We start from the raw sequence: 25,051 nt of genomic DNA on the forward strand, positions 1-25,051 counted from the left end.
AATAAAAAAAAGATCAATAAAATTATACATATAAAGAAAATTATGAGAGATTAACACTTACTTATGATGGCAATAATAGACACCAAAAGATCAGTAAACTGGATGAGATACAAGTTTTGTCATTTCTTTGAGGAATGATTCTAAGTTTGAGCTACCATACAAGAATAAAAATAGCAGAGCCTTAAAAGAAAGGTTAGATGAGAATACTGAATACCACAACCAAAAGCAACTTTGTGTAGCAGCAGTGATCGTTAAAGCAGAGAAAGGAGGAAGCCACTATGGCCCACTTATGGGCCACCTCCCCTAATCAATCCAAAAGCTCCACTTTTTTATTATTATTTTTATTTTATGGCTTATTCAAATTAGTTTCTTCATCGGAGATTTAGTGTATATTTAATTCAACTATTTTGTCTGCTCCTGTATAAATATGACCAATAGGTCTGGAAGCAGAGGAGACATGGTGTTTCTGTGATGATCAGATCAGGCTTCGCGGCGAGTTTAGCCTTATGGTCCGTGGTCCATGTCGTCGTCTTCACGGAGGGGCTTCCGATGGCGGCTGCTGCCGGCCGGATTGACTCCGGTGATGATGCTTCCATCGAACATTACTACACCCAGCACCAAAGGACAGTGGATGCCATTGCTCGCCGCCACGCAGCAGAGTTCAGTCCTTCGCCTTCGCCGTCGCCTTCGTCTTCTCTACTTCCTTCGGTGAGTCATTGCTTTAATTTCTACTTTTTATCCGTCTTTCTGCTTTCGTTTCTGGTGCACCAACTCTTTCGATAGGACCTTTTTCGTTATTTTATTTGCAAAAGAACCTATTAGAAAAATAAAATAAAATATTGTAGAAATCTACATCCCGTATCTTCCATGTGACTGAGTACGGCGCGGATCCGACCGGAAAAGCGGATTCTACAGCCGCCATCGGGAAAGCCATCGCCGAAGCTTGCGCCGCCGCAACAGATCAATGGCTTATCCCCGGAGTGAATAATCTCGGTGGTGCCGAGGTGCAGTTGGACGGCGGCTTGTACTTGATCGACGAGCCCATTACTTTACCCGTCGGTAGTGGAAATATCAAGGTATATACCTACACTGATCGTGAGAATTTAATTCGAGGTGTTTTGAGTGATTGAACGAAGCAGATCCATGGCGGCAGCCTCCGGGCGTCTGACGAATTCCCGACGGACCATTACCTGATCGAACTATCGGCATCTCAAAACGGCAACAGCCAAACCACCTCCTCCGGTTACAACTACGAGTACGTCACGCTGCGCGGCCTCATGCTCGACGCCAACTACAGAGGCGGCGGCATCACCATCGTCGACGCCCTCCGCACCGTCATCGACGACTGCTACATCGTCCACTTTGCCTCCGAGGGCGTTTCCGTCCACTCCGGCCATGAGACCCTCATCCGTGCCTCCTTCATCGGCCAGCACATCACCGCCGGCGCTGACCCAGGCGAGAGGAACTTCTCCGGCACGGGGATCAACCTCGCCGGAAACGACAACATCGTCACAGACGTGGTCATATTCTCCGCCTCCGTCGGTGTCCTCGTGTCCGGCCAGGCCAACGTCCTCACCGGCGTCCACTGTTACAACAAGGCCAACGGGTTCGGTGGGACCGGGATTTATTTGAAATTGCCCGGTCTAACCCAGACCCGGATCACCAATTGCTACTTGGATTACACGAGTATCGTGGCCGAGGATCCGGTCCAATTGCTCATCTCCGGTTCGTTCTTCCTGGGCAACGCCAACGTGGTGCTCAAGTCAGTGAACGGCGTGGCGAAGGGCGTGGACATCGTCGACAACATGTTCGCCGGCGGAGGTAGCGGAGTCGACATCGTGACACTGGACGGGAACTTCACCAGCGTCGACCAGGTGAATGTGGACCGGAACACGGCCAGGGGGATGACGGTTCGGGCGACGGCGGCGCAGGCGGCGGTGGCCGGGAACGGGACGAAGTGGACGGTCGACTTCTCGACCGTGCTGCTGTTCCCCGATCGGATCGGGCACGTGCAGTACTCGCTGCAGTCGGACACCGCGTTCTTCAGGCACGCCTTGCGGAACGTGTCGGGGAACACCGTGGTGATCGAGAGCGACGTGGCGATACAGGCTACGGTCCACGTGGACGTGAATCAGGCTCCGGCCAATGGCGTGATCCGAGTCTGAAGCCGGTCGGGCGGACGTTGGATTCGCCCTATGAAACATTCTTATTTTAGTTCTTTACAGGCATAAATTAATCAATTCACACGAAAATTGCACATCACCTGCTTATGACAAAGACAAACTCTTTTTTTCCTTGTAAATTGTAATTTATCTGCAATTTCAGTAGAAGTATATTTACCATAGTCATAAAGAAGCATGAACTCCAGATGATGAAGGTGGGTCGGGTGATTTAAGCACCTGCATAAAAGGCAGAAAAAGGTAGGAATTCTGATGGAAGCAGTAGCTGAAATTGATTGGGAGCAGCTACCAAACTCCACCGACTCTGCCATGAATGAGATCGGCAATGATGTTCTTTCTTTGAATTAGTAGTTCCTGCCATCATGTCCTGCATTTGGTCTTTACAAGGCAAGCAAAACACCTACAATTGAATTGTGGCATACACTACATTTTTCTCAACCCAAAGCTTTTTGACGCAGGACTATGAGTTTTGAATGTAATGGTCAAAAACTTAATGGAGAAAAGGAAAAAAAAAATCTTGCCAGAATTCAAGGAGTTGGTAATCTATCTCAGGTTTGAAACTTTCAATCAGGAAAAGATGTGCTCGCAGTTGGAGGAGTTGAACTTGCTCACATCCTTCATATGAGAAATTTAAAAAGAAGTTGTGATATATGTTTTTTAATTAAAAATATATATATATCTGATAGTTACCTGTGTTAATTTTTTTGTTTTTGGATCAAACACATGCCTGCTCTTTTCGTGTTTTACCTATTATGCAGAATTAAATAATTTTAGAAAATCGGAGAAGAGCCTAATCGACTTTAAATCTAGATGCAACTTGCTAGGTTCCAAGGTCAAGGTAAAATTTTGTATAAAACTAAAAATTGAACAGTTCAAAAGCATTTGGAATTAAATGTTTCTGCTGATCGCATGGACAATAAATCTGTAGTATTTGGCCAATTTAAAGTTGGTTAGTCAATCTACTTGAAAATTAATCTTGTACACAAAAACATAAGATAAGAAGGATGTCATTTAATGAAAATTCAAACTGCAACTTGTCTGTAATGGTTTGGAAATAAAATTATAGACTGAAGAATATATGAACCGGAAAGAGGACCTTTTTTTACTACAGAATGTGGCAATGACACAGAAAGCTGCAATTTTTTTTTTTTTTGAAAAAAATAATATTAGTGTCTCGTACCATAATATCTTACCTAAAAACGCCAGCAGAAGTTGGCAGAAAAAATGTGATAGTTTAAAAGAAAAGTATAACCTATGTCACTTCATCACTTTCATGGGTGGTGAACAAACAAGACAGGATAACAAACTGACAGCCAAACGTTAGATGACTAACATACCTTTTGTTGTTGCAGAGTCAGATGGAGAATTAGTGTCTCTCGCTATCAAACCAAATATATTTTTTCGAGTTGGATAACTTCTGTTAATTGTTTGACAAAGACAGCCAAACAAAAGAATGCATCTGGCAGTAATACTGATAAAATTAATATAAACTAACCAAATAAACTTTTCTTCTGAGCTTAGCTATAAAAAAAAAACAAACGCTTACGATTGTTCTGGACCGGTTGCACCACAGGTTCATGTAGAACAAAGCTTTGTTTGTTCATAGGAGTTGCTTCATTCAACCTAGCATTCTAAGGTTCTGAAAATCTCCCAGGAATTGTTTCCATTAGAGAACCACATAAGATTTTGAAGATTGTGCCTATCGATCAAGAAGATAATAACAAGTGTCTTTCATGGTTCTAGTGGACATTGGTAAAAAAAACAACGAAGCAGAGAATGAGATTCAGCGTACATTACATGAACGCAGGAAAAGAAGATGATGGTTACAAACCACATTGTAAAGATAACAATGAACCTATCGTTCTGTTTTGACAATGTCATAACTACTCCTAAAATGCTGAAACCTTTGCTAATCCTCCTCCTCATCGTAATACAACAAACTAAATTCTTTTTGCCCCTTCAAAAGGCTCTCCTGAATTCGCTCCTTGATCACAGTTCCCTAATGATTAAAGAAATATTAGTACAACAGAAACAGTTAAAAGAAACATGAAACTTGTGACTATGTAACATCTGGGGTGAAAGTACAAAAAGCTCACCATTTGATGACAACCTTCCTCGAACTTCTCAAGAAAACCAACAACCCAGCGATCTGCATTTTCCACCCACTCATCATGAAGCACGCTCAACTGTGATAGGCCAATGAAAGTCCAATAAATAAATAAACAAACATAAAATAACATTATAAAAATAATAATGAAGAAAGAAAACAATGGTGGCAAGACCCCTCTATGCTACAAGAATTCAACATCATCAATCCCAACTGAGGCCAGACACTCCTGGAATTCAACAATCCCAGAGCATTGCCATGTCACCCTGAATGTAATACGTTAAAACAGGGCTACCGAGATAGGAAAGGGGGTGAGGAAGGGGGAATGAGGATGTTCAGATTAAAGGAGTCTTAACTGAGAAGCTGCATATAAAAATGACAGGACACTAAAAGAAATATAAAGCAGCACCAAAATGAACCCTCAAATCAGCATTCGGCACAGGAAAAGAGATATACCAAGACTGCTCTGCCCTACTATGATTTAAACACTGTACAAGATTTCAAGTTGCAGCTGATCTGGTCAATAGCTGCTCCTTGATATATGTAACCGGGAACTTTTTCCGCGATCCTTATATACTGTTTTTATCCACCAGGCTTATTATTCACCATTATACAGGTGATGTTAGTTTTGTTTCAGACATATTAGGCATCTAGTAGAATAGTTCAGCTAAAATTAATGGATTCTACATTTGCCCAAATATACCACAAGTCATAAAACGATTAGCAACAACAAATAAATAAATAACAATTTCAACAGCAAAATTAATGATCCATTGATCCTCTACTTGTAACTTTTACAGGAAGCATTTTCTGTATTCTCATTCTACCTATCTGCACATATTTAATAAAAAACCATTTCACCTTAGTAGGGCATTCTAAGAATAATCATGAACAAAGGTCACTCTCAGCATAAATTTTTCATCATTCTACTGATTATTGACTAATAAGTTTTTCTAAAAAAAACAGAGATACAAGTTTTCAAGAAACGGAGAACAGGGTTATTTCTACAAAGATCTATTATTCAAGCAAGAAGCACAATTAAAGACTGGTTACAAGGAATTGGTTTTGTTGTCTAACCTTGGTCTGCAGCAAGCATTTCAAGATTACACATCTCAGTGCCTAAAAAGTAAAAAACCTAACTTGGTGATAGCGTATTCAACTTTTTAAACTATATACCTTCTTCCCTACTTTTTCTTGCTTCTCTTTAACTTTGTCATACAACTTCTCAAATTCCATGTTCACCCTCAAACGTTTTTCCTGAAAGACAACAGAAATGGCTAAACATCAGTTCCCAAATATATGAGTCAGAGCTAATGTGTCTAAACCAGCGGCTATCACACATAAAACACCACCATGAAAAATGACTAGCTATTCTGCACAGAAAAAACATTTCATGTAATATATTCTATAAACATCATTCATGCAACCTTCATATAGCTGACACCTAGTTCCTTCCTTGTATATCCCCTTGCCAAGTTACGCATCACATACTGGTTGTAATCTTTAACTATCCTCATTAATAGATCAGATGTAGAAATTCCTTCTGTCCGTTTAGTTTCTTTAAATTTCCCAGCAGCTTTAACCTGGTACAGTTTGTTAATGTGATAAACAAAATATAAAATCATGAATAAAGTTGACAGAGAAGATCAAGCAATCATTTAATGACTCACAAATTCATATACATCTTTGCCAGCTCCACTTGCATCAGCATATCTAACATAGAATTTTGATAAAAAGAGTTACTATTGATCTAATAATAAACAAAAAAAATAGAAATAAAAAACACTTAGGGCCTGCTTGGTTAGAGGGAGTTGACCAAAGGAAAGGGTATGGGAATCAATTGATATGTTTGGTGAGTGAGATTGTTTACTCAACAAAAAATTCCATATACTAGTATATGGGTTTCCTCCAATCCGTGGTAAATTGGGGGGAAAGAAAACAACAACTGTTATTCTCTCGATTTAGCACGTCTTCTTCCTGCTTTCCCTCCATTTATTTTTTCTGCCTTATTTCTTTTCTTCTTCCATCCAAATCAGTTTTTCCTCTCCTTGACGTTGTCCTCGCCGCGACTCTACCCTTTCCGCGACACGCTGGCGGATATCGTTCCTCAGCATGAAGTTAGGATTTTTCCTCAACACCGTCCCCACCGCGACTCTTCCCTTGCCACGAAGTTAGGTTTTTTCCTTGACGTCATCCTCGTCGCAACTCTTCCCTCTATGCGACGTGTTCTCGCCGCAACTCTTCCCTCTCCTCGACGCAGTTCCTTGCCCGGTGAGCTATCTCCTAAATGTTAATATGATTTTGTTCTGCGATCTTGATCTGATTTTTTTCCCCACAAAACTGAGCACAAGTTCTTCTTCCAAGTCATCTTTTAGGTATTTTTATCTGTCTCAATCTTTCTAGTTGCCTTGGCATTTGTTTTCTTTGTAGTCTTCTGTTAGCAAACCAGGTACTGATATAAGCAATCAAAATGCATTGTTTTTCTTTGTAGTCTTCTACAAGCATGCTGCTCATCAAAATGTATTTTTTTCCACTCATTTACTGAGATAAGAAATCAGAATTCATATTTAGAACTGTTAACCAGGTAGAGATAGGAATGGTTCTTCATAAAACTATAGTAGATGCCCAAATAATTCCAGCAAGGAATGTTCTTCCAAGTCATATTTTAGGCATTTGCAACTTTGTCAATTTGCACTGTCATAGCCTTTCTCGTTGCCTTAGCATTTTTTTTTGCGATCTTGATCTTTATCTAATATGAAGAAGAATATTTTTAGTAGCTCTTCATATGAAGAAGAATATGGAAAACAGAACTTGAAACACATGGTTATTTGATTTATATGGAAGATGTATCTTGAGGGATTTGCTTGCAATATATGTTGTCCATGGTTTGTTTCTTGTTTTAAAATGGATAACCAATTTGCTTGTTACTAGTGATGCTTGCACTACCTTCCAATCCTGAAGTTATAATTACATGCTGGATTTTTTTATGTAGATCAAATGGCTCGCCTTCCTATTACCGAACAACAACGAAAACTAAAGAAACTATTATTGCTTCAACAAACAACAAACAATATGTTAGTCTTGTTATTTGCTCTATATTATGTACTCATTTGTTCGTACCTTCGATAATGTACGTCATATTAAAACAAAAGAAGAAAAAAGAGTCAATTGAATGAGATGGATGTGTAGATTGACAATGGATTGTGATTCTGTTTGCATTAGTCAACTTCGCACGGATAGAGCAACCTTTAGGATATTGTGTGATATGGTAGTAGACATTGGAGGACTAAAACCCACTAAGAACACATCCATAGAGGAGGTTGTAGCAATGTTCATATATACCTTGGCTCATCACAAAAAAAGTAGAACAATTAACCTACCTTTTTACCGTAGTATAGAAATAGTGAGTCGGCAATTTCATGAAGTCCTTAATGCAATTTTGAAATTATATCATATTTTGCTCAAGAAGCCAAAACCTATTACTCAAGATTGTCAAGATGAGAAGTGGAAATGTTTTCAGGTACTTTTTACATCTAACAGCAACTTCAATACATATTTTTTTTTTATAATAAGTGATAATCGTATATTTTTTAACTTTGTAGGGATGCTTAGGAGCCTTAGATGGAACATTAATTAAAGTTACACCTCCTACCGAAGATAACCTCGCAATCGCACTAGAAAAAGGTGTATTTCAACAAGCGTATTAGGTGTTTGTTGCCCAAACATGCAATTCATATATGTATTGCCTGGTTGGGAGGGCTCAACACATAATGGTCGTGCGCTTCGAGATGTGATCTCAAGACCACATGGCCTAAGGGTGGGTCCCTCGAGGTACATTTGCGTTGCAATGTATAGCTTGCTATGAATTTTATTTTTATTTCTTAATGTTACTAAACAATTTCATTTATTATTCAACAATGAAGGTTGTTATTACTTGGTTGACTCTGGATATTGCAATGCAAATGGATTTCTTGTCTCATACCAAGGACAACAATATCACCTAAAAGAATTTCAAGGCCATCGATCGGAGACACTGGAGGAATACTTCAACATGAAGCATTCCAAAGCTAGGAATGTTATAGAAAGATGTTTTGGGTTGTTAAAGGGAAGATGGAAGATTCTTACATCACCATCATTTTTCTCCATTCAAACCCAAGTTTGCATTATCATGGCATGTTGTCTTATGCATAATTTGATTCGCAAGTTTATGAGCTTTGAACCACGAGAGTCACTTATAGCAGATGAGGAAGAGGAATCTGATAGGGAAGTGACGATGAAGAAGTAGAGTATATTACGCAAATTAATCCAAGCAATGAGTGGTCATCATTTAGAAATAATATGACAACCAATATGTATAACACATGGTCCACTAGAAATAGTGGCAATGTTAGTGATTGAGTTCTGTTTTGTAAGCTTGTTATAATAATTGCGTGTTTTGATTTTATATATGTATTCAAATGGTACCAATTGTACTTGACATTATAAGATTCATATATTGGTATATTTATGTGGTGTTCTATTTTATATATGTACTCAACATTATATTCATCCATTAGTCATTACTAATGATTAAAAAAGTTCCTTTATGCCAATATGATGTTCCTTTCATACCTCTTACATTGTCATATTTTTTGTTAGGAGGACTACAATTACTCCATCAATTGCACGTGGAAGAGGGAAAAACAAACAATATTGGACAGATGAGGAGGTGGGAGCGTTGGTTGACGCTCTTATAGAACTGGCTTCCAATCCTTTATGGAAGGTAGATACTGGTTTTAAAAATGGTTATATGGTTCAAATACACAAAATGGTATTGGGTAAGATTCCAAGTTTCAATAAAGCAATTATTCCTCGTATTGAATCCAAGATCAAATATCTTAAAACCAAGTACAATCCCCTCTCTGAGATGTGTATGCAAAGTGAGTGTCAGTGGGATGACGTGAAGCACAAGATCAACTGTGCAAAACAATGGTTTGATGCATGGTGTCTAGTAAGAGTTTTGTATGCATTGATCATTTTTTAAGACAACACTGTAGTGATTATTTCTCTTAATAGCAGTACATTTTCTAAAACATTATTTTTTATTTTGTACCTCTATTTGTATTCTTTTGTGTAGACTCACCCCAATGTTGTTGGGTTGTGGGATTTTAAAAATTTCCATATTTGCGCAAACTGGAAATAGCCTATTGCAAAAAGCAGGGTAAGGCTGCGTACAATGGATCCTTCCCGAGGGCCCCGTATGATGGAAGCTTCGTGCACCGGGCTGCCTTTTATATATATATATATATATATATTTGCGCAAAATGGACATTGTGTGGGGAAAGGACAGAGCCGTAAGACTTGGTGCTAAAGATGTGGCTGGCGCAAGCATGGATGCTAATTGGCAAAAGAATTTGAGTGTGAGTTCTTCCTCGGACAACAAAGATGAACCTGTTTTGGACATCCTATCACAAGGCTCACCTTCGAGTTCGTCATGTAACAATGGATCGAAAAAGAGAAAAAAAAAAACTTTTATCAAGAAGGGAAAGTTTTTACAAGAAAAAGAAAGCAACAACACCCCAACAAATCATTGACTCGAGATTGGACAACTTTACTAATAAGTCTGAGTCCATTTGCGATCAAATGGCAACACAGTATGCTACTGTTTTAAATGCTTTGATTGCGGAGTCCAAGCCAGAATCCCTAGGTGGTGAAAAAATACAAGAGGTTATTGCTGAACTACTTAATATTGGCATATCTCCAATGGACGTTGGTAGGGCTGCTGAAATTTGTTAACCCCGCCAAAGTTCAAGTTATGTTTGCATTGCCAAGTCATTTGCGGCAATCCTTTGTGCTTGGATTTATCTATCCATCTTCTATTCCATGAAACATGTGTGGATTCATGTTTGTTTGTTGATGTTGAATAACTAGGTTATTTTGAATTGCATTCGGTATTTTTGAAGTTGTAATATTGTAGTTAGGCGCATGCAATATTGTGTTAACCTAGTTATGTTGTACATTAGTAGAAATATTTTGTAATATTGAGGCATCAGCTGGACAAAAGCTATTACGTTGTAATATTGTTTTAACCTAGTCATGTACTTAATGCATTTATGAGTATTTTAAATTGTACCTTTCTAAAATGTGTATTCACCTTTTCATGTTTAACTTGCCCATTATTTCCAATGTTCCATGATACTTTAGGAACTCGATCAGCTTGTATCAATCCTGCAACTTTAGCAATTGCTGATGCTGGCATTCCTATGCGTGATATTGTCACCTCCTGCAGTGCTGGATATCTTTCTTCCACACCCTTGCTTGGTGCCACAGTTTTCTTTGCTTATGAACAACTTCCTTTTCCTCTTTGAAGTTTTATATTCTAGTCTCACTAATATCTTATTGTTGGCAGATCTAAATTATGTAGACGATAGTGCAGGAGGTCTAGATGTCACAGTAGGGATTATAGTAAAGATGGATAAAGTATCCTCTTCTTCAGGTATCATAGCAAACAGAGCATTTCTAGATAGGAGTTGCTGAACGTGCCATATTATCTATGTTGTTTCTCAATTATATTAATCTTAGGAAATATTTATTTCATCTAATGAACAATTTGTATTAGCATTTCATGTTGAAAATTAAATAAAACCATAGGTAACATATATAAGGTCCCATATGGACATTAGATTTGTGAACAATAGGAATAAAAATAAGATTCTGTCAAAAATGTTTAGGCCTCACTCAACACAGTTGATTTTGTAATAGATATATTTTTTTAAAAAAATGCAATGTAATAAAAATATAATGTGAGGCAGCAATTGTGTAGTGTAGTTAAAAATAAAATGCAGAAGATATATACTGATATTGATTCCTTCATTAACAAACCAAACACCATCTATGGTAATGGTAATGATTCCCCAATACTAACCAAACAACACACTTCTATCAATCAGATCCATTCCCATTCCCCACTTCAATCAATCCCAATGTCATTCCCATTCCATGGTTCTAACCAAACAGGCCCTTAGATTTGATGCTTGGCAATTTTAGCAGTTGAAATAGAGTTCATAAAGATCATAAATATGCATTTAAGTTGTGTAACCTTACGGGAGAGAATCATGAGCTACGTAATCAATCTTGTGTTTGTCAAGGAACTCCTGTGTGATTACCCAAGGTGCATCAGGTATAACTTCATCAACCCATCTGTAAGAAGAATGATTTATGAAAACAAGAAGGAAATACATGAAGTGATGATGGACTCATGAAACTCTAGCCATGATTTTAAAAAGAAAATGAGTCTCTTAGACAATTTGAGCAACACACGAAGGAAAAAGTATCATACAACCCCTTCAGTCCAACCATATCCAGTTCAGTGATGGCTGTCAATCAAAGAAGCTTCTAAATGTTATCACTACATTATATTTGGGGGCAAAAATATAGTGTGAAGATTTTTGAAAATGGATAGCTTAACCTGGAACATCTACCATATATATTTAAGACATATGTCTAGTAGAAAGGAAGTAAGATTATCTTATTAAAATACACAGTCCACAACATCTATCAAGAACTTATTATTTTGTGGTATTTGAACCTGAAAAATAAAGGCATAGATGCAATTGTAAGTTTGTAACTGACTTTACAAAACAAAACACTTACGAGATTAGATATTTAACATTGAAAGGTATCTTCTGATAACTTCATTGCAAGGGAAAAATATTATAACGTTCACTAAAGCAGAAACACTTGTATATTTTTCTTTATTGTTTTTCTTCCCAAACATGAGTCCAAGTTAATGTGGACAAGCGACCAATACATTTGGCATATAAGCAAAGTCAAAAATTAGCTCATTTGTTTCCCAACTAACCTCTAACAAAAGCACATAGAACTATTTGAAAATCAGCTCACTTCATCTCAGGAGGTGATTGAATTTGAAAAACGTAACAATTCTATTTAGAAAAAAAAAATTAAAAACCAAGAATAGGGTGGGTTATTTAAGAACAGTAGACAATACTTGCAGTGACGCAGTGACTCATAACGCTCAGATTCTGTCATGACAGTCTTTCCTTTGTATTTATGCGTTATTTCGTCGTTGCAACAACCCACAAGAAGATATGTGTTTGGAAACCTACAGATAAAAATAAATTAAATTAAATTATCTCCCCCACTCAATTTCACAGAGGAATATTGAAATTTGTAGATATGCACAGACATTTGAAAAGAATCTGCAAGAGAAAAAAGAAAGCAAATTTTAAAACAAAACAGTAGCAACGTATGAGAGATGAAAAATTCAGCAGAGCAAATTAGGCTCGTTCAAGTTAGACCTAACCCATCAGTCAAAACGACTAAGAAGGAAATAAAAGGGGGCAAAAGGCCTACGCTTTCTTCGCCTGTTCGAGGGATCTGGCGTGGCCGAAATGGAAGAGATCGTAGATTCCGTCGGCGTAGACTCGGACGGGCCTATCACCCTCTCCGGCCTCCGCCTGCTTGGCATCCTTCTTGTTCGCCTCAGGCTCAAACTCGGCGTCCACCTTGTGGCCCACTAACTCCGCCTTCGCCGACACCTCGTGATCCTCCGCTGCCGTCTTGCGCTTCGGGTCGGCCATCAAACACCGCGGTCGGTCGATCGATCGTAGTGGCCGAATGCCGTCGCAGTCGCAATGATCGACTAATGAGGTGTCAATTCCGGTCCGGCAACTGTTTTAGACATGCACGTAACGGTCCCACTCGAATTGTGTGGCCCGCTGACTGCGCAAAGCGCGGCTCGCGTGCCAGGTTAGGCTCAGCTCACAAGTCCAAAATGGCCCGTATATTTTTTAATTAAAAAACTACTGACATTAATAGTAATTTTAAGGGAATGAATTACAAAATTCTTTTTATACGAGATCTCAAGAAAAATTCATTGTATATAATCTTATCTAATTAATGTTTATTAGAAGATATTTTTAGAATTCGAATTCATGATCTTTTAATCATAAAATAATAATTTTTATTGTTGCATCAAAATTCCCTTTCAAAGAGAAATGAGAGCGTTTAAATTTAAATCAATATCTTGAATTGATATATTATGTAAAAGGCAATTATTTTTTATAATTTTACAGAAATAAAAAGCAGAATGTAATTATTTGACAAACAGTTAAATCCTTTTAGATTTGCATAATTTTAATTAAAACTGTAAGCGATGGAATTGAATGTTTTTTTAACCCTTGTTTTTTCTCTCCTCAAAATGATAGACCTCAGCACGTTAAATGAATCAGATTAACCTGTCAATGTGCTCTTAGCTCTCTCAAAAGTTCATCTCAGTTAAATTCATCAATACTACCTTTCCAGATTCAAGAAGACATTTTTGCTCAAACCTGAAAAAGATTAGAATGGAAAGATTAGATCCTCTTAACGCTTCAAATTAATTTTTATTAAGAATCTCAAATCATTGGTCATGCAAAGAATTAATTTTGCTGTTAGGAATCTAACGTGATTAATAAATCAAAAAAAGGACTTTTCATAATGCAAAGAATTCTACAGTGCAACCAAAGACAGTGGTCATGCATTTTATCATCGGCGGGAATTAACAATTTAACAACCAATACATTATCATTTCTAGGAATCAGAAAAATTTGTCTTTAGAAAGCCAAATTACACAAATAAACAAAGAACTACACGTTGTCTGTTGTTGACAATAGCTGAAACGGAAAACTGTCTGAGGTCGATGCTATTGCATTTGCACCTGTTATCAGAGTAGAAATGGATGATTTTCATCTGGTGAAAACTGACAAGGCATGAAAAGAATATTAGACAGGAGAAGACTTAGATAGAACCACCTTTCTCTGCTCTGTCAAAGGGAGAATAGGCCGAGCATCACAAAACTTGCTACTTGCTGCAACTATTTTCTTGCGAGTGACTCAGACTTGTGTTCACTGCCAGAAGTCACAATATAACCAGCGCCAACCTGTAGCAAAAGAAATGGCATAAGAGGGAATTATAATCAAACAAAAACGGCAAGCATTCAGTAAATTATTTGGAACTCATTCAATACTTGCAGTCACTGTAAGGAATTGGGCATTCCAACTTGGGAATTAAGTGCCACAGAAAGCAACCAACGCATTGATGTCCATTCTTCACATAAATAAATGGGTTTCATAGACTGCATATGCACATTTCCATCGAGCCTACAGGTTGCGGGCAGAAAATGCATAGTACAAAGGGTGGTGGAGTCAAAGCTACGTAGTCGCTTGAACTTGGCATTCTTTTCAATTCCTAATAATGGCTTTAACAAAATTTGAAGACATTTTTATATAGGGAAACATGGATGTATACTAATGTGGTAGATATTGCTGGCTTTTCTTCAAGAACTGTAATCATTTACTCACCTAGGTAAAGCCCACTAGAGACATTTTTTTCGTCCATACCAACTTGTGGGTAGATTATACAAAACAGAAAAAAAATGACAGATTACCTGACAATCCTTCAAAACAACACGCTCTTGAAGTTGCACATTACTGCATATAACAGAACCTTGAATGGAACATCCATCATCGATGGTGACATGATTCATCACAACTGAATTGACAATCTACGAAAAACAAAGAAAGAATTATTGGTGTAAAGCTGTGGTTGCAGGTTCACACTGTGTCCATCATCTTTTTTCTTCATTTCTGAAGAGCATTTAAACCATAAACAAATAAAATCATTCACGTTTCGTTACAGTGATCAAGAACCTTGACATTTGAACCAATTCGGCAATGGCGTCCAATGACAGATCTTTTCACACTACACTTGTCACCTAATTTTGAGCCTTCTGCAAGCATGCATTGTGGGCCAACCTACATCAATCATTAACATAAGGAGTGTGGAGAATAAAGATATAGAGAAATAAATGCAAGCGTGTACTAGAATATGATGGGCTACCAGCGAGGATGCTGGGAACAGCAGGAGCACTGCAGGGCAGATTGGCAAAGGGCTGCTAGACCATCTGCCCCAGCTGCAGTCCAAAGTCAATAAACCTAGCTTAAGGGTATATTTAAACAGGCTTGTTCATATGGTCTCACTTTGTTGAGCACAGAACTCTACTGTGACAAGCTATGGCTTCGAGTTTTGCACTTGGAAATTCTTTAGAATTTAGAGGATGTTTTAGGGTGCAAGTGCAAGCTGAATACCACAAAGTTTGTAGAAAGGAATAATTTCTTCATGGGAGAACTTTTAATTTTCAAGGAACGTAGTGACGAAGCTTTCGTTGTTTTCTATATCAATATTAAGAGAACAGTTTCAAGTTGATTAAGATATCTGTTGTACAATATGTGGGCAACCAGCTATCTGATTCCTCTCATCGTAGGCTTGTAAAAAACCACAACCATTATTATTAATATTTCTTGTATGTTCATATTATTCTTTCAGATAAAGGTTCCACCAAGCAATCTTATAGTGGAGATGAAATTGACATTTTACACGCACTTCAGAGGGTGGTTTAAAGTGGTGGATTCAAAACCCTACCTTAGAATAGGAGTAGATACTACCTGTGGTTCTTTTAATAGTGTTGGTTCCAGCAAGCAGGGCTAGAACATTCTCCAATGCCAAAATATTGTATTAAAACACTTGTGATGCTAACAACTCATAATTCAAACTTTAACCATGATCTATGCAGGGCTAGGGCAAAAAAATGATCTATGCAGCAAAAATTTATCTATGCCATTGCACTGGCACTATAATTCAAACTTTAACCATTGGATAAATAAGGTGAGCTGATGGTGATGATTTGATAATCTGTCGCTCTGCACCATATGAGAAGTATTAGGCCAGCTATTAGTGTGCCTACAACTAATATGTTGTAAGTTGTAACAATATAAGTATGTGCAATAGATGAAGAGCATGTAAGACTTAAAATCTTGGAAAGCCTTACTGTAGTTTTGGATCCAAGCTCAGCAGAGGGATGAATGATGTTGTTTTGTGCAGAGAAAGAATATCCAGAAAGATGGCTGGCCTCTCCAATCACCTACTCACCATACGACAATTTATTAGTTGTATCAAGCAAACTATTCATCAGCAGACAAGTGTCAATTACAGAATCGTGGTTATCAAATTCTTACATCACGGTTAATGTCACTAAATGCCTGAATGGAGTTTAAACGAGCACAATATTTGCTTTCATTGGCAATATAAACACAGCATTTGTGGGACCTTTGATCATCACGTTGTGACTTAAGGCTAAGAGGTTGCGAATCCTGAAAAGTAGATGGTGCAATTTCTCGGTGTTGAGACAACCATCTTAGCTCATCTTGAACAGCACTCTTATTACTCCCGGATTCAGAACTAACTAATCCATTTCCTGACACTTCTGAACTCTGGTATCAAAGATGTAGTTGTAATGTTAGCTAGGATTAGCAAATGAATAAGAGGTATCAGTATAAATTAGCATACCAATTGGGTCCTTATTAGATATGGTAGAATATCTTGTCTAATGCTTTGAAATTTATCCTTTTGATCCAAAATATCCTGCAAGACAGTCCTAATAAAGGCTGGCTTATCAGAAACATTACATGTGAAAGGAAAAATTATATAATGACTGTTGCCCAATCAAATGATGTTCCTGACCTTTTAAATGCATACAAGTGTGCATCCATGAGGTCAGCTCGAATTTCCATCTAAAAACATACAAAGGAATCTTACCTTAAGCATGACAAGCAAATAAAACAGGAGAAACGTAACTGAAATTCAATTTCATATTACCTCTCAAGATGAAAAGAAAGCAAATAATGCCAGTAACAAAGAATCTTAACAGTTATCCATAGCTTGAAGGGGACCCCACGCCCCCAATAGACTTGTAATTAGTAAGTCATCAGAAGGGAAGCTATACTAGAGGAGAAAAAAGAATCAGCAATTTGATTTGAAGGACAGGTGGCATTGTAGCTTGGAGTGGCACAATAACAGTTATTTAAGGAATCCAGACCAAAGGGTTTTGTACATAACTACACTCTAAGCTATAAAAGGTTAGGCAAAGGTCAATATACCAACTAGTAATCCTCTGTCAAACTGTTATATCTGCCCATGAGATTATTAATCATCAAAATCACTCACCAAAGGTAATAATAGAACAGTTTCGCATCATCTGAAATTTCAGTCCTTGATTCTATTTGTACATCTCTTTCCTTTTCATTATTTGACAGACCAAAACACTATCTGGTGGAGGATCTTCCCAGAAACTGATGTTTTGCTTTTTCTTATTCATTTTTTTTCAAAATGATAAATAGTTACCTCTGATTAACTCATAGTCATATCAAAATTCTTAAATAATCAAGCATAAGCAACTAAGAACCTAATATATATAACAGTTGTCTAAGTAATCCAGGCTTATTGCCAACACCAAAATTTAATATAAAGAATTTTCATCAAAATGAATGTCCAACATCATACTTTTTTTTAAATTTTTGTCCCTGCCCACAATATTTATTTTCCTTTTAAGTACCGTGAGGACCAGAAAGTGGCAATTTCTCACAGAGTTGATTACCTTAGCCTCATTAGTTGCAAGTATATGTGGCAAGGTTTAAACTTTAAAGCATGGTTTGAAACATTGTGTCATGTCAGATTAAAAGATTGAAACCTATATTTTAGTAGATTCATGAAATTTGATATTCATTGGCATGAAAAAACTCTTCAATGTCACCAGTACCAATGAGTATTGTATTGTGCCAACTTTCTGCATGCTTTAGCAAGCCATGTCAAAATGAAATTCAACTAATTACCATAGTGTTATTTTAAAAATAAGGTGAGTGGAAAAAATATATGAATTCATTTCAATACGCATTAAAATAAAAATGAATAAAGCAAATTTTTATCCAACTGCCTAATGATATAGTTTTAATTTTTTGGAGTAAAAATAAAAGAATCAAAGTACAAAAACGATTCAATGAGCAAAAGTCACTTGAGTTAATCTTGGCTCAATTCACTTGAGTTAGCATGGTACAACAAAATTTTACCATAATCAACAATCTAATTGCTAGTCTTATTATCAACTAAGAAGAGTGAGATTGAAGGGCAAAAAATTTTTAAATTCATTTCGGTATGCTTTTATGTGCGTTGAAGCATATGATGAGCATCTAGAAAGGTGCCAAAATTGTAAGAAATCCACTTTGGCATGTGATAAAGCATATGCATAAGTCATTTAATCATCTTCCAATTATTTTTTTTTACTTAAAAAAATATAATTCTATCTATAAGATAGTTAAATTTAAATTGAGGTGTAGTCATGTTTACTTCATAAGTTTTACTATATTATTTTTTCCACTTGGTTTTTACTTTCTAAAATAAGAGTATAGAAATTAGATAATTGAATTAGAATTTTGAGAAAAGAAATTATAAAAAATAGCAAAAAATAGTGGTATTCAGATAAATTCATCTCGACGTGCATAAGTCCATGCCTAAGCATATCGAATTACAACACAATATAATATACATTAGCACAACGACAACACGAGAAATTGCTTATGCCGACTAGTGTCAAGTTTTGGTAATTTACCCACAGTTGGTGTTGTCTAGCAAGAAATGAGATTTTTGACTATCATGTGGTTACATTTGTGGCTTAAGAGAATAACAACAAACCTAAATCTGCACAAAAAGGCTGCCCAAGTAAACCCAAAGAAATAAAATTAGAAGATAGCATATTAAAATCCACCATCATCATCAAGCTATATTATCACAATTGGCCACGACTCCATAAAATCACAAATCAGAACGTACCTGTCCCACTGCCTGAAGAATTCTCTTTTGAAGTCGAATATCCTTCTCCACCTCAGCTCCTGTTGCCATGTGTAATAAGTATTGTCTTGTAGGATCCAACCCAATGATATTGTGACGGACTGGTTTTTTGGCTTTCTCTTTTCCTCCAGAAGTCCCACTATCAGACGGACCACTTACAGGAGAAGAGCACAACAAAGTTGTTACTACTGCACCATGCCTTCGATGAGTTGCAGCAATAGCCCCAGGAGGCACATCAGTAACAAGATCACCACTTACAATCTAAAAATAAACATGATTTAATTCAAAAGAAAAAAAAAGTTTTTCTTGTTTAATGTCAATGAAAATTGAAGAATACCAGAACATCATTGGCAGTAAGGTAAGAAGATATAGATCGCAAAGCTCCTGCAGTTCCAACACCCTCAGGAACAGCAGCTACCTAAGACAATAGAATGAGATCCCATAGAACTTAGTGCACAAACTCACACTGTAGTAGTTAATAAGATTAAGGTAGAAGCAATATTCTAGAAAGTTAATCTGATTTATTAGTTACAGTTCCTTCCAACTTGTAGGTTATCATATATGACCTATAATGCTCCAGTTCCTAACTTTAAAAATTTTCTCAAGTTCATCATTGTCAAGCCTTCTGATCTTTTATTTGGTAAAAGTGATTATCTGTCGAATAGATACCATCCATGACTCAACAAATACGACATATATAGGGCAATTAGTCACACACAATCAATGTACTCACTGTGATCCTTTTGCTATGAATCAACAGGCACAACTAAGTGAACTTCTGATATTCAAAAGTTCACCAATGTGTGAGCAAACTACATCACCAAGATGAATGCTCTTCAAATTACCAAAATAACTACAAAAAAACATATGGCATGATGCAAGATATGACATCCAAAGCCATTTGATTCTAGTGTTATTGAACAGCCAATAATAGATATATAAAATGATTGAAAGTAGAACAGAAATAAAAGCAATCTACAAATTATGCTTGGTCAAACAGCTGGCATTCATCCAAATATGCTAACAGGAAAGACTTGAGTATCACATTAAGCTCTATTTGTCACAATTATTTGAGATTGGCTACAAGAATCATACCTTCTATTAGGCTCCATGCAAGAATATATCAAATCAAACCACTTGACTAGTGTTTTTCTTTTTTAATAGATTAAGCCTATCAACAATAAAGTATGTTGATCGTCTTAGATCATATTTATACCATCTCATCCTATTTGCTCTTATTTTGTTAACTATTAAAGTTGTGCGTAAATTCCAAATGCTTTCTAGTAGCACTAGACATCCATCATAGCATGGACAGCTATAATCACACTATGACCATGGGGTTAATTAACAAAACGCCCACAATAAAACAAAAGTATAGTTATCAGTCCTAGTCCTTGTGAACTATTCAGAATACGAAATGATAAACATTCCAAAACATTCAGATATTACCAACCTCAACATGAAGACGGTCTGCATAAGCTCCTGATATCCAGCCACCAACAAGTTGTGCTGCATCTTCTCCCTCAACCACCTATTTCCATTTGATAGAGCATAGGAACACAGACAAAAGTTCCAAAAATAAAATCATAAACATAAGCGATGTGGGAAATCCGATACAAGTTGCTCCCGGCCGAGGTCAATTTCAGAGAGAAAAAATAATGATTAATCAGGCTGGATAACGTCGGATTTATATTTGGGTTTTTGCGAGAAAGGGAAAGGAATATTCCATCAAGAGCGAAGTAAAATAAGATCGAAATTTAGCAAATTTCTCAAATAAAAAAATTCAAAAGCATGGACAGCATGACTAGTCGGAAACAGCACTAACCACAATGAGATCTTTGAGGTTGCTTCCTTCGAGAAGCTCGAGGACATAAGACAAGACGGGACGGTTGGCGACGGGAAGCAAAGCCTTGGGCAACTCCTGTTGGCCGAAACAAACAAGCCAAGGTCAAGCGCCCGCAATGGACGGAGGTCAGGCTGGAGGATGTACCTGAGAAACAAGAGGAGAGAGATTGCTAGAGGCACCGCCGGCGAGAACGACGACTTCGAAATCCATCCTCGTCATGGGGAAATTGGCGGAGACGAAAGGGCTCAGTCGTTGCAGTGGAACGACAACGAGGTTTCACGGAAATCAAAATTAGGGCTCGCAGAGTCGGGCTGTTGGCTTCGATATCTCAATGGTCGATACGTTTCTTTATTTATATTTATATTAAAATCATAACGTACAGGCCAAAAGTAAAACGGACGCCTTATCAATATTTATATATTTGCCTACCTATCTTTTAATACTATTTCATTTTTTTTTTTCTAAGATCAATTATAATTATAAATTTATAATGGTTACGATTTTATAGTTATAATTGTTATAACATATAGTTAATTAAAATATTTATATTATTACAGGTACAATTTTATAGACTACAATACAGATCAATTTGTTAATCTAATATTTATACTGCAGTCGTTATTATAGAACTACAATTTATTAGTTACTATAACTTGTTTGACCAATTTAGTTTCACAATTAGATGAGAGATTTAGATGCGAGATAATCGTGAGAACGGAGAATGGATGGGTATAGAACAGTAGGAAAGGGTATTTTTCCATTCAAAAGTGAATTGGACGCCTTTTTATTTTTATGCTTATGATTTGTAAAGGAAAAAAAAGGTACTTTTGTATTTTCATGCTAATATTAATCGGTCGTCCAAATTTTTACCATCTAATTGTAATTTGCTCTACTTTTATTATATTAATTATATTATTAGAAAATGATTAATCAGGTCACGTTGAACCTGTGACGATCGATTCGATTTCACAAAAATTTTTCATTGATCATAAAAATAAATCGAGAAGTGCTCATGACAGACGATACAAAGTTTAACATCTCATAATTGCGTGTTTCGCTTGGAGGATTAATTATATTATTAGAGAGTCAATATACATTTTAGTAATAATTATTTAAATTAAACAGTGCCCTCGCTAAGTGCTTAAGAAAATAATGCAGTGGTCGAGGGTAAATTCAAGAGGGTGAACCCTGTGTAGATCCCTGCATTTACCATTTAGATTTTTCCGCTTTATCTCGTCAAGGACGGCCTAGTATTAATGTGACGGTTCTCCATATTTTTTATTTTTTACCTAAATTAAACGGAGTTTAATAAATCTGTTATCTAATTAAGCTACCCTTAATGTTAGATATGAAGAAAGGTAAATACAAATATATAAATCATAGGTATATTATAGGATAAATCTTAGATCATTAGTTTTTAAGAATCAATCCATGATCATCAAAAATATCATATGTTCACCGTCTATGCTACGGGTAAAAACGGAGTCAAATAGTCTCCATATTCCATGAACAACGACTTTGGCACAGTTATTAGGAGAATTCCATTCGAACACACAGTGGCCATGTGAGTTGCTCGTTTGTATATTATACTTATTAATGGACAAATTTGATGATGAAATTTTCAAGCAAACGAGTCATACCAATTTGGATGTTGCAATATTCTTTCACTGGCCTCGCATTCGAACTTAGAAACTATAAGACAAGAAGGAATTAAAGACCTCAATTTGGAAGTAAGAAGAACACATTAGCAATTGACTCCCACAAAATAACTCGGCTGGTAACTAGTCACCCTCACACCCAACAAGATCGAATTTTAAAAGTAGTTCGATCCAATTTCTATAATTTTTTTTTGTTCTTAATTGTGTTTTTGGAACACACGACCTCGCAGCGAAAGCCAGGAGCACGCTTTCGGAACACCATTAATTAATAGGAAGCTTGCGAACATGTAAATCTATAAAATTAATATGTACAAGCGGATCGAAAAGATATCCGACTACATGTGGTCGAGAATACTAGCAACACTGGAATTGGTGGGAGCTTGGCGGAAGAAAACCCCATCAGCCTCACCAAAATTCGTGCCGTAATTAGCGGCCAGGCCCTGTAGAAAGACTGCAGCATCATTATTGTTGGAATAACCACCGCCGGCAGTCATCGCGGTAACGATATTATGATCTGAATTGTAGCTCTGATATTGCTCTTCCTGCGAATGTGACGGCCCGAAGGACATGAAGCTCCTCTGCTGCGCCGGTTGATTATACAGAAACGGCTCGGGGATATAGCTGTTGTAGCCTCCGCCGCCGGTCGCGTACGGGACGGAAGGAAGGCCGGTGAACTGCTGCACCATCGCGCGGAAATTGGCGGCGTCGGTGTCAAACATGGTCGTCGGAGCCCTTCGGGAGGCCCTCGTCCGACGGCGAACTGACCTGCCACCTGCTTGACCATCGGCGGCGCCGCGGCCCTTTGCTAGCTGTCTGTCGGGGTGAGCCGGCCGAGCTTGGCCGGATACAGTGTCACTCATCATGGCCGAGGGGGATCGGGATGTAGGGAGGAAAGACTCATCGAGGCCGGAGGATATTTGTAGGGGAGGAGGAGAAGTCAACAATGGTGGTCAAGAAGAATCCTGTCCGTCCGTTTTTAGCACGTGAGAGATCGATTGTTGACCTTTGCGGTTTCCAGGAAGCTTCACTAGTTTGACTGGTACGAATGCTAATTTGACTTACTCGAACAATCGAATCTTTCGTAGATTTTTCTTTGTTTAAGTGTTCAGTATAATGGCACTTGGCACGATTGTTAAACTCAGATATATTAATTAAATCTGACCAAGAAAATTATTCTAATGTGTTATATAAATTATTGTAATTAAACGTTGCAGTGTCTTTCATTCAGAATGCAACGTTGGCAGGCCCAGAAAACAGTGAATGCAATTGCTTTATGAAAATTGGCTCCTGTGGAGCTGTCTGTAGTACATAATAGAAGAAAATAAAGAATTTTTAAAAGTGAATTAAAAAGAAGAAGATAATTTCTTGTAATATATTCCTGCTCTTCTCAGTCTCACCACCAACCATTAATTTCTGAGCTCGCTTCCTTGAAGTTTCCAAATCGATAAAGGAATTAATTGCACCTCCAATAACAGTAAGTTGGAACCTTATTTTGTACGTTTCCTGAGAAAGAAAGGTGGGTGACGAAATAATGAAGACAAAGTAAGGGTCTGATTAACGACCTATTCGTGCTCGCATGATTTTGTTTCTTCTTTATTTCCTCACCTAGCTAGTCTAGCTACGTGCTTATTTGATGTGACCGTACACTGTCCATGCACGCTGTGCGAGGGCATGTCTATTGAACTCAATCGGCAAGGAGAAGAAAAAAGTTTGGATTTTTTTTTTAAATATACAATGAATTATCTGTACGTCAAAGATAAATTTTCTAAAAAGTTATTGTTCTCTGAGAGAGCACCAGCGCGGAAGCGATTATATATGTCGGGTGACAGTACGGCGATGTGACACCGAGTCGGCGAAGAGCGATTACAAAATGAAAAACTAGTTTACGAATCAAATCTTTCCTATTACTTGGATGTTCTTCCTCTTTCTTTATCTCTTTCATACCCTCTTTGATGAATAACTTGAATATATATTGATCCTATCCGAATGCTGAGTCAATGGACGCTGGGTACAGGATGTTCTTCGACTGTTATCGTGGATCTTCGACTGGTGGCACGAAGCTCCGGCGAACCTGCACAGAAGTCGGGCCGGGAAGGGGTTCCTGGCGACGACCCTCCGACGCTCAAGTCAGGTAAGCAGGTGGTGGAAAAAAGTAGCTTTCAAGGTCTTGAACACGTACCTCCGACGAAGTATGAGCCTTTTTATATAGAGCGGTGAAAGAGATCCTGTGCGTCCACCGAGGCACATACATATCCGAAGCCCATACTTCGGTAAGTGTGTGTCAGAAAGCTTACCTGACGCCATACTGCTACAGTCCAGTCACATCTTCGATGGGACAACAGAACACCTCGTTGTCAGACTTGGAGTATAACCTAACCATAGGACTTGACGGCTGTCAGAAGCTGTTCCTGTCCCCCTTTACCTACCGCCGGCCGGGACGTACGTCCGACCGACTGGACGGAGACCGTCGTCCGGACGACCCTCATCCCCTGCGCCGGCCGGGCGGCACGCCCCTCACGTCTCGCCTGTCGCCTGCATTGAT

The 25,051-nt window shown here is 37.7% G+C and overlaps 4 protein-coding genes across 8 annotated transcripts; 1 reads left to right on the forward strand and 3 right to left on the reverse strand.

Annotated features, from left to right (window-relative positions):
* The first annotated feature begins 453 nt into the window (after positions 1 to 453).
* Positions 454 to 2,822, forward strand: LOC122000728 (polygalacturonase QRT3-like). Its single transcript, XM_042555163.1, has 3 exons — positions 454 to 708; positions 846 to 1,076; positions 1,140 to 2,822. The coding sequence occupies exons 1-3, from the start codon at positions 472 to 474 to the stop codon at positions 2,163 to 2,165; spliced, it is 1,494 nt and encodes a 497-aa protein (XP_042411097.1). The 5' UTR covers positions 454 to 471; the 3' UTR covers positions 2,166 to 2,822.
* A 1,039-nt stretch (positions 2,823 to 3,861) lies between these two features.
* LOC122000729 (choline-phosphate cytidylyltransferase 2-like) lies at positions 3,862 to 12,939 on the reverse strand. The gene is made up of 8 exons (XM_042555164.1): positions 12,640 to 12,939; positions 12,275 to 12,388; positions 11,371 to 11,466; positions 5,958 to 6,000; positions 5,715 to 5,870; positions 5,464 to 5,544; positions 4,277 to 4,366; positions 3,862 to 4,179 (listed from the first exon to the last, which is right to left on the reverse strand). The coding sequence occupies exons 1-8, from the start codon at positions 12,864 to 12,866 to the stop codon at positions 4,090 to 4,092; spliced, it is 897 nt and encodes a 298-aa protein (XP_042411098.1). The 5' UTR covers positions 12,867 to 12,939; the 3' UTR covers positions 3,862 to 4,089.
* Positions 12,940 to 13,735: 796 nt separating this feature from the next.
* Positions 13,736 to 21,182, reverse strand: LOC122000730 (translation initiation factor eIF-2B subunit gamma-like). 5 transcript variants are annotated; one of them, XM_042555166.1, is made up of 13 exons: positions 20,996 to 21,182; positions 20,831 to 20,926; positions 20,459 to 20,536; positions 19,343 to 19,423; positions 18,988 to 19,266; positions 16,846 to 16,895; positions 16,672 to 16,759; positions 16,341 to 16,595; positions 16,154 to 16,246; positions 14,976 to 15,080; positions 14,714 to 14,830; positions 14,079 to 14,206; positions 13,736 to 13,984 (listed from the first exon to the last, which is right to left on the reverse strand). In XM_042555166.1, the coding sequence occupies exons 1-12, from the start codon at positions 21,068 to 21,070 to the stop codon at positions 14,141 to 14,143; spliced, it is 1,383 nt and encodes a 460-aa protein (XP_042411100.1). In that variant the 5' UTR covers positions 21,071 to 21,182; the 3' UTR covers positions 13,736 to 13,984; positions 14,079 to 14,140. The 5 variants fall into 5 exon arrangements, with proteins under 5 accessions (XP_042411100.1, XP_042411099.1, XP_042411101.1 ...); XM_042555165.1 differs by having other exon boundaries at positions 14,079 to 14,830; XM_042555167.1 differs by lacking the exon at positions 13,736 to 13,984 and having other exon boundaries at positions 14,963 to 15,080.
* Positions 21,183 to 22,844: 1,662 nt separating this feature from the next.
* On the reverse strand, positions 22,845 to 23,372 carry LOC122001964 (VQ motif-containing protein 22-like). Its single transcript, XM_042556958.1, has one exon. The coding sequence runs from the start codon at positions 23,370 to 23,372 to the stop codon at positions 22,845 to 22,847; it is 528 nt and encodes a 175-aa protein (XP_042412892.1).
* Positions 23,373 to 25,051: the final 1,679 nt, after the last annotated feature.

The sequence above is a fragment of the Zingiber officinale genome, chromosome 7A, assembly GCF_018446385.1.
Source record: "Zingiber officinale cultivar Zhangliang chromosome 7A, Zo_v1.1, whole genome shotgun sequence".
NCBI classification, from domain to species: domain Eukaryota; kingdom Viridiplantae; phylum Streptophyta; class Magnoliopsida; order Zingiberales; family Zingiberaceae; genus Zingiber; species Zingiber officinale.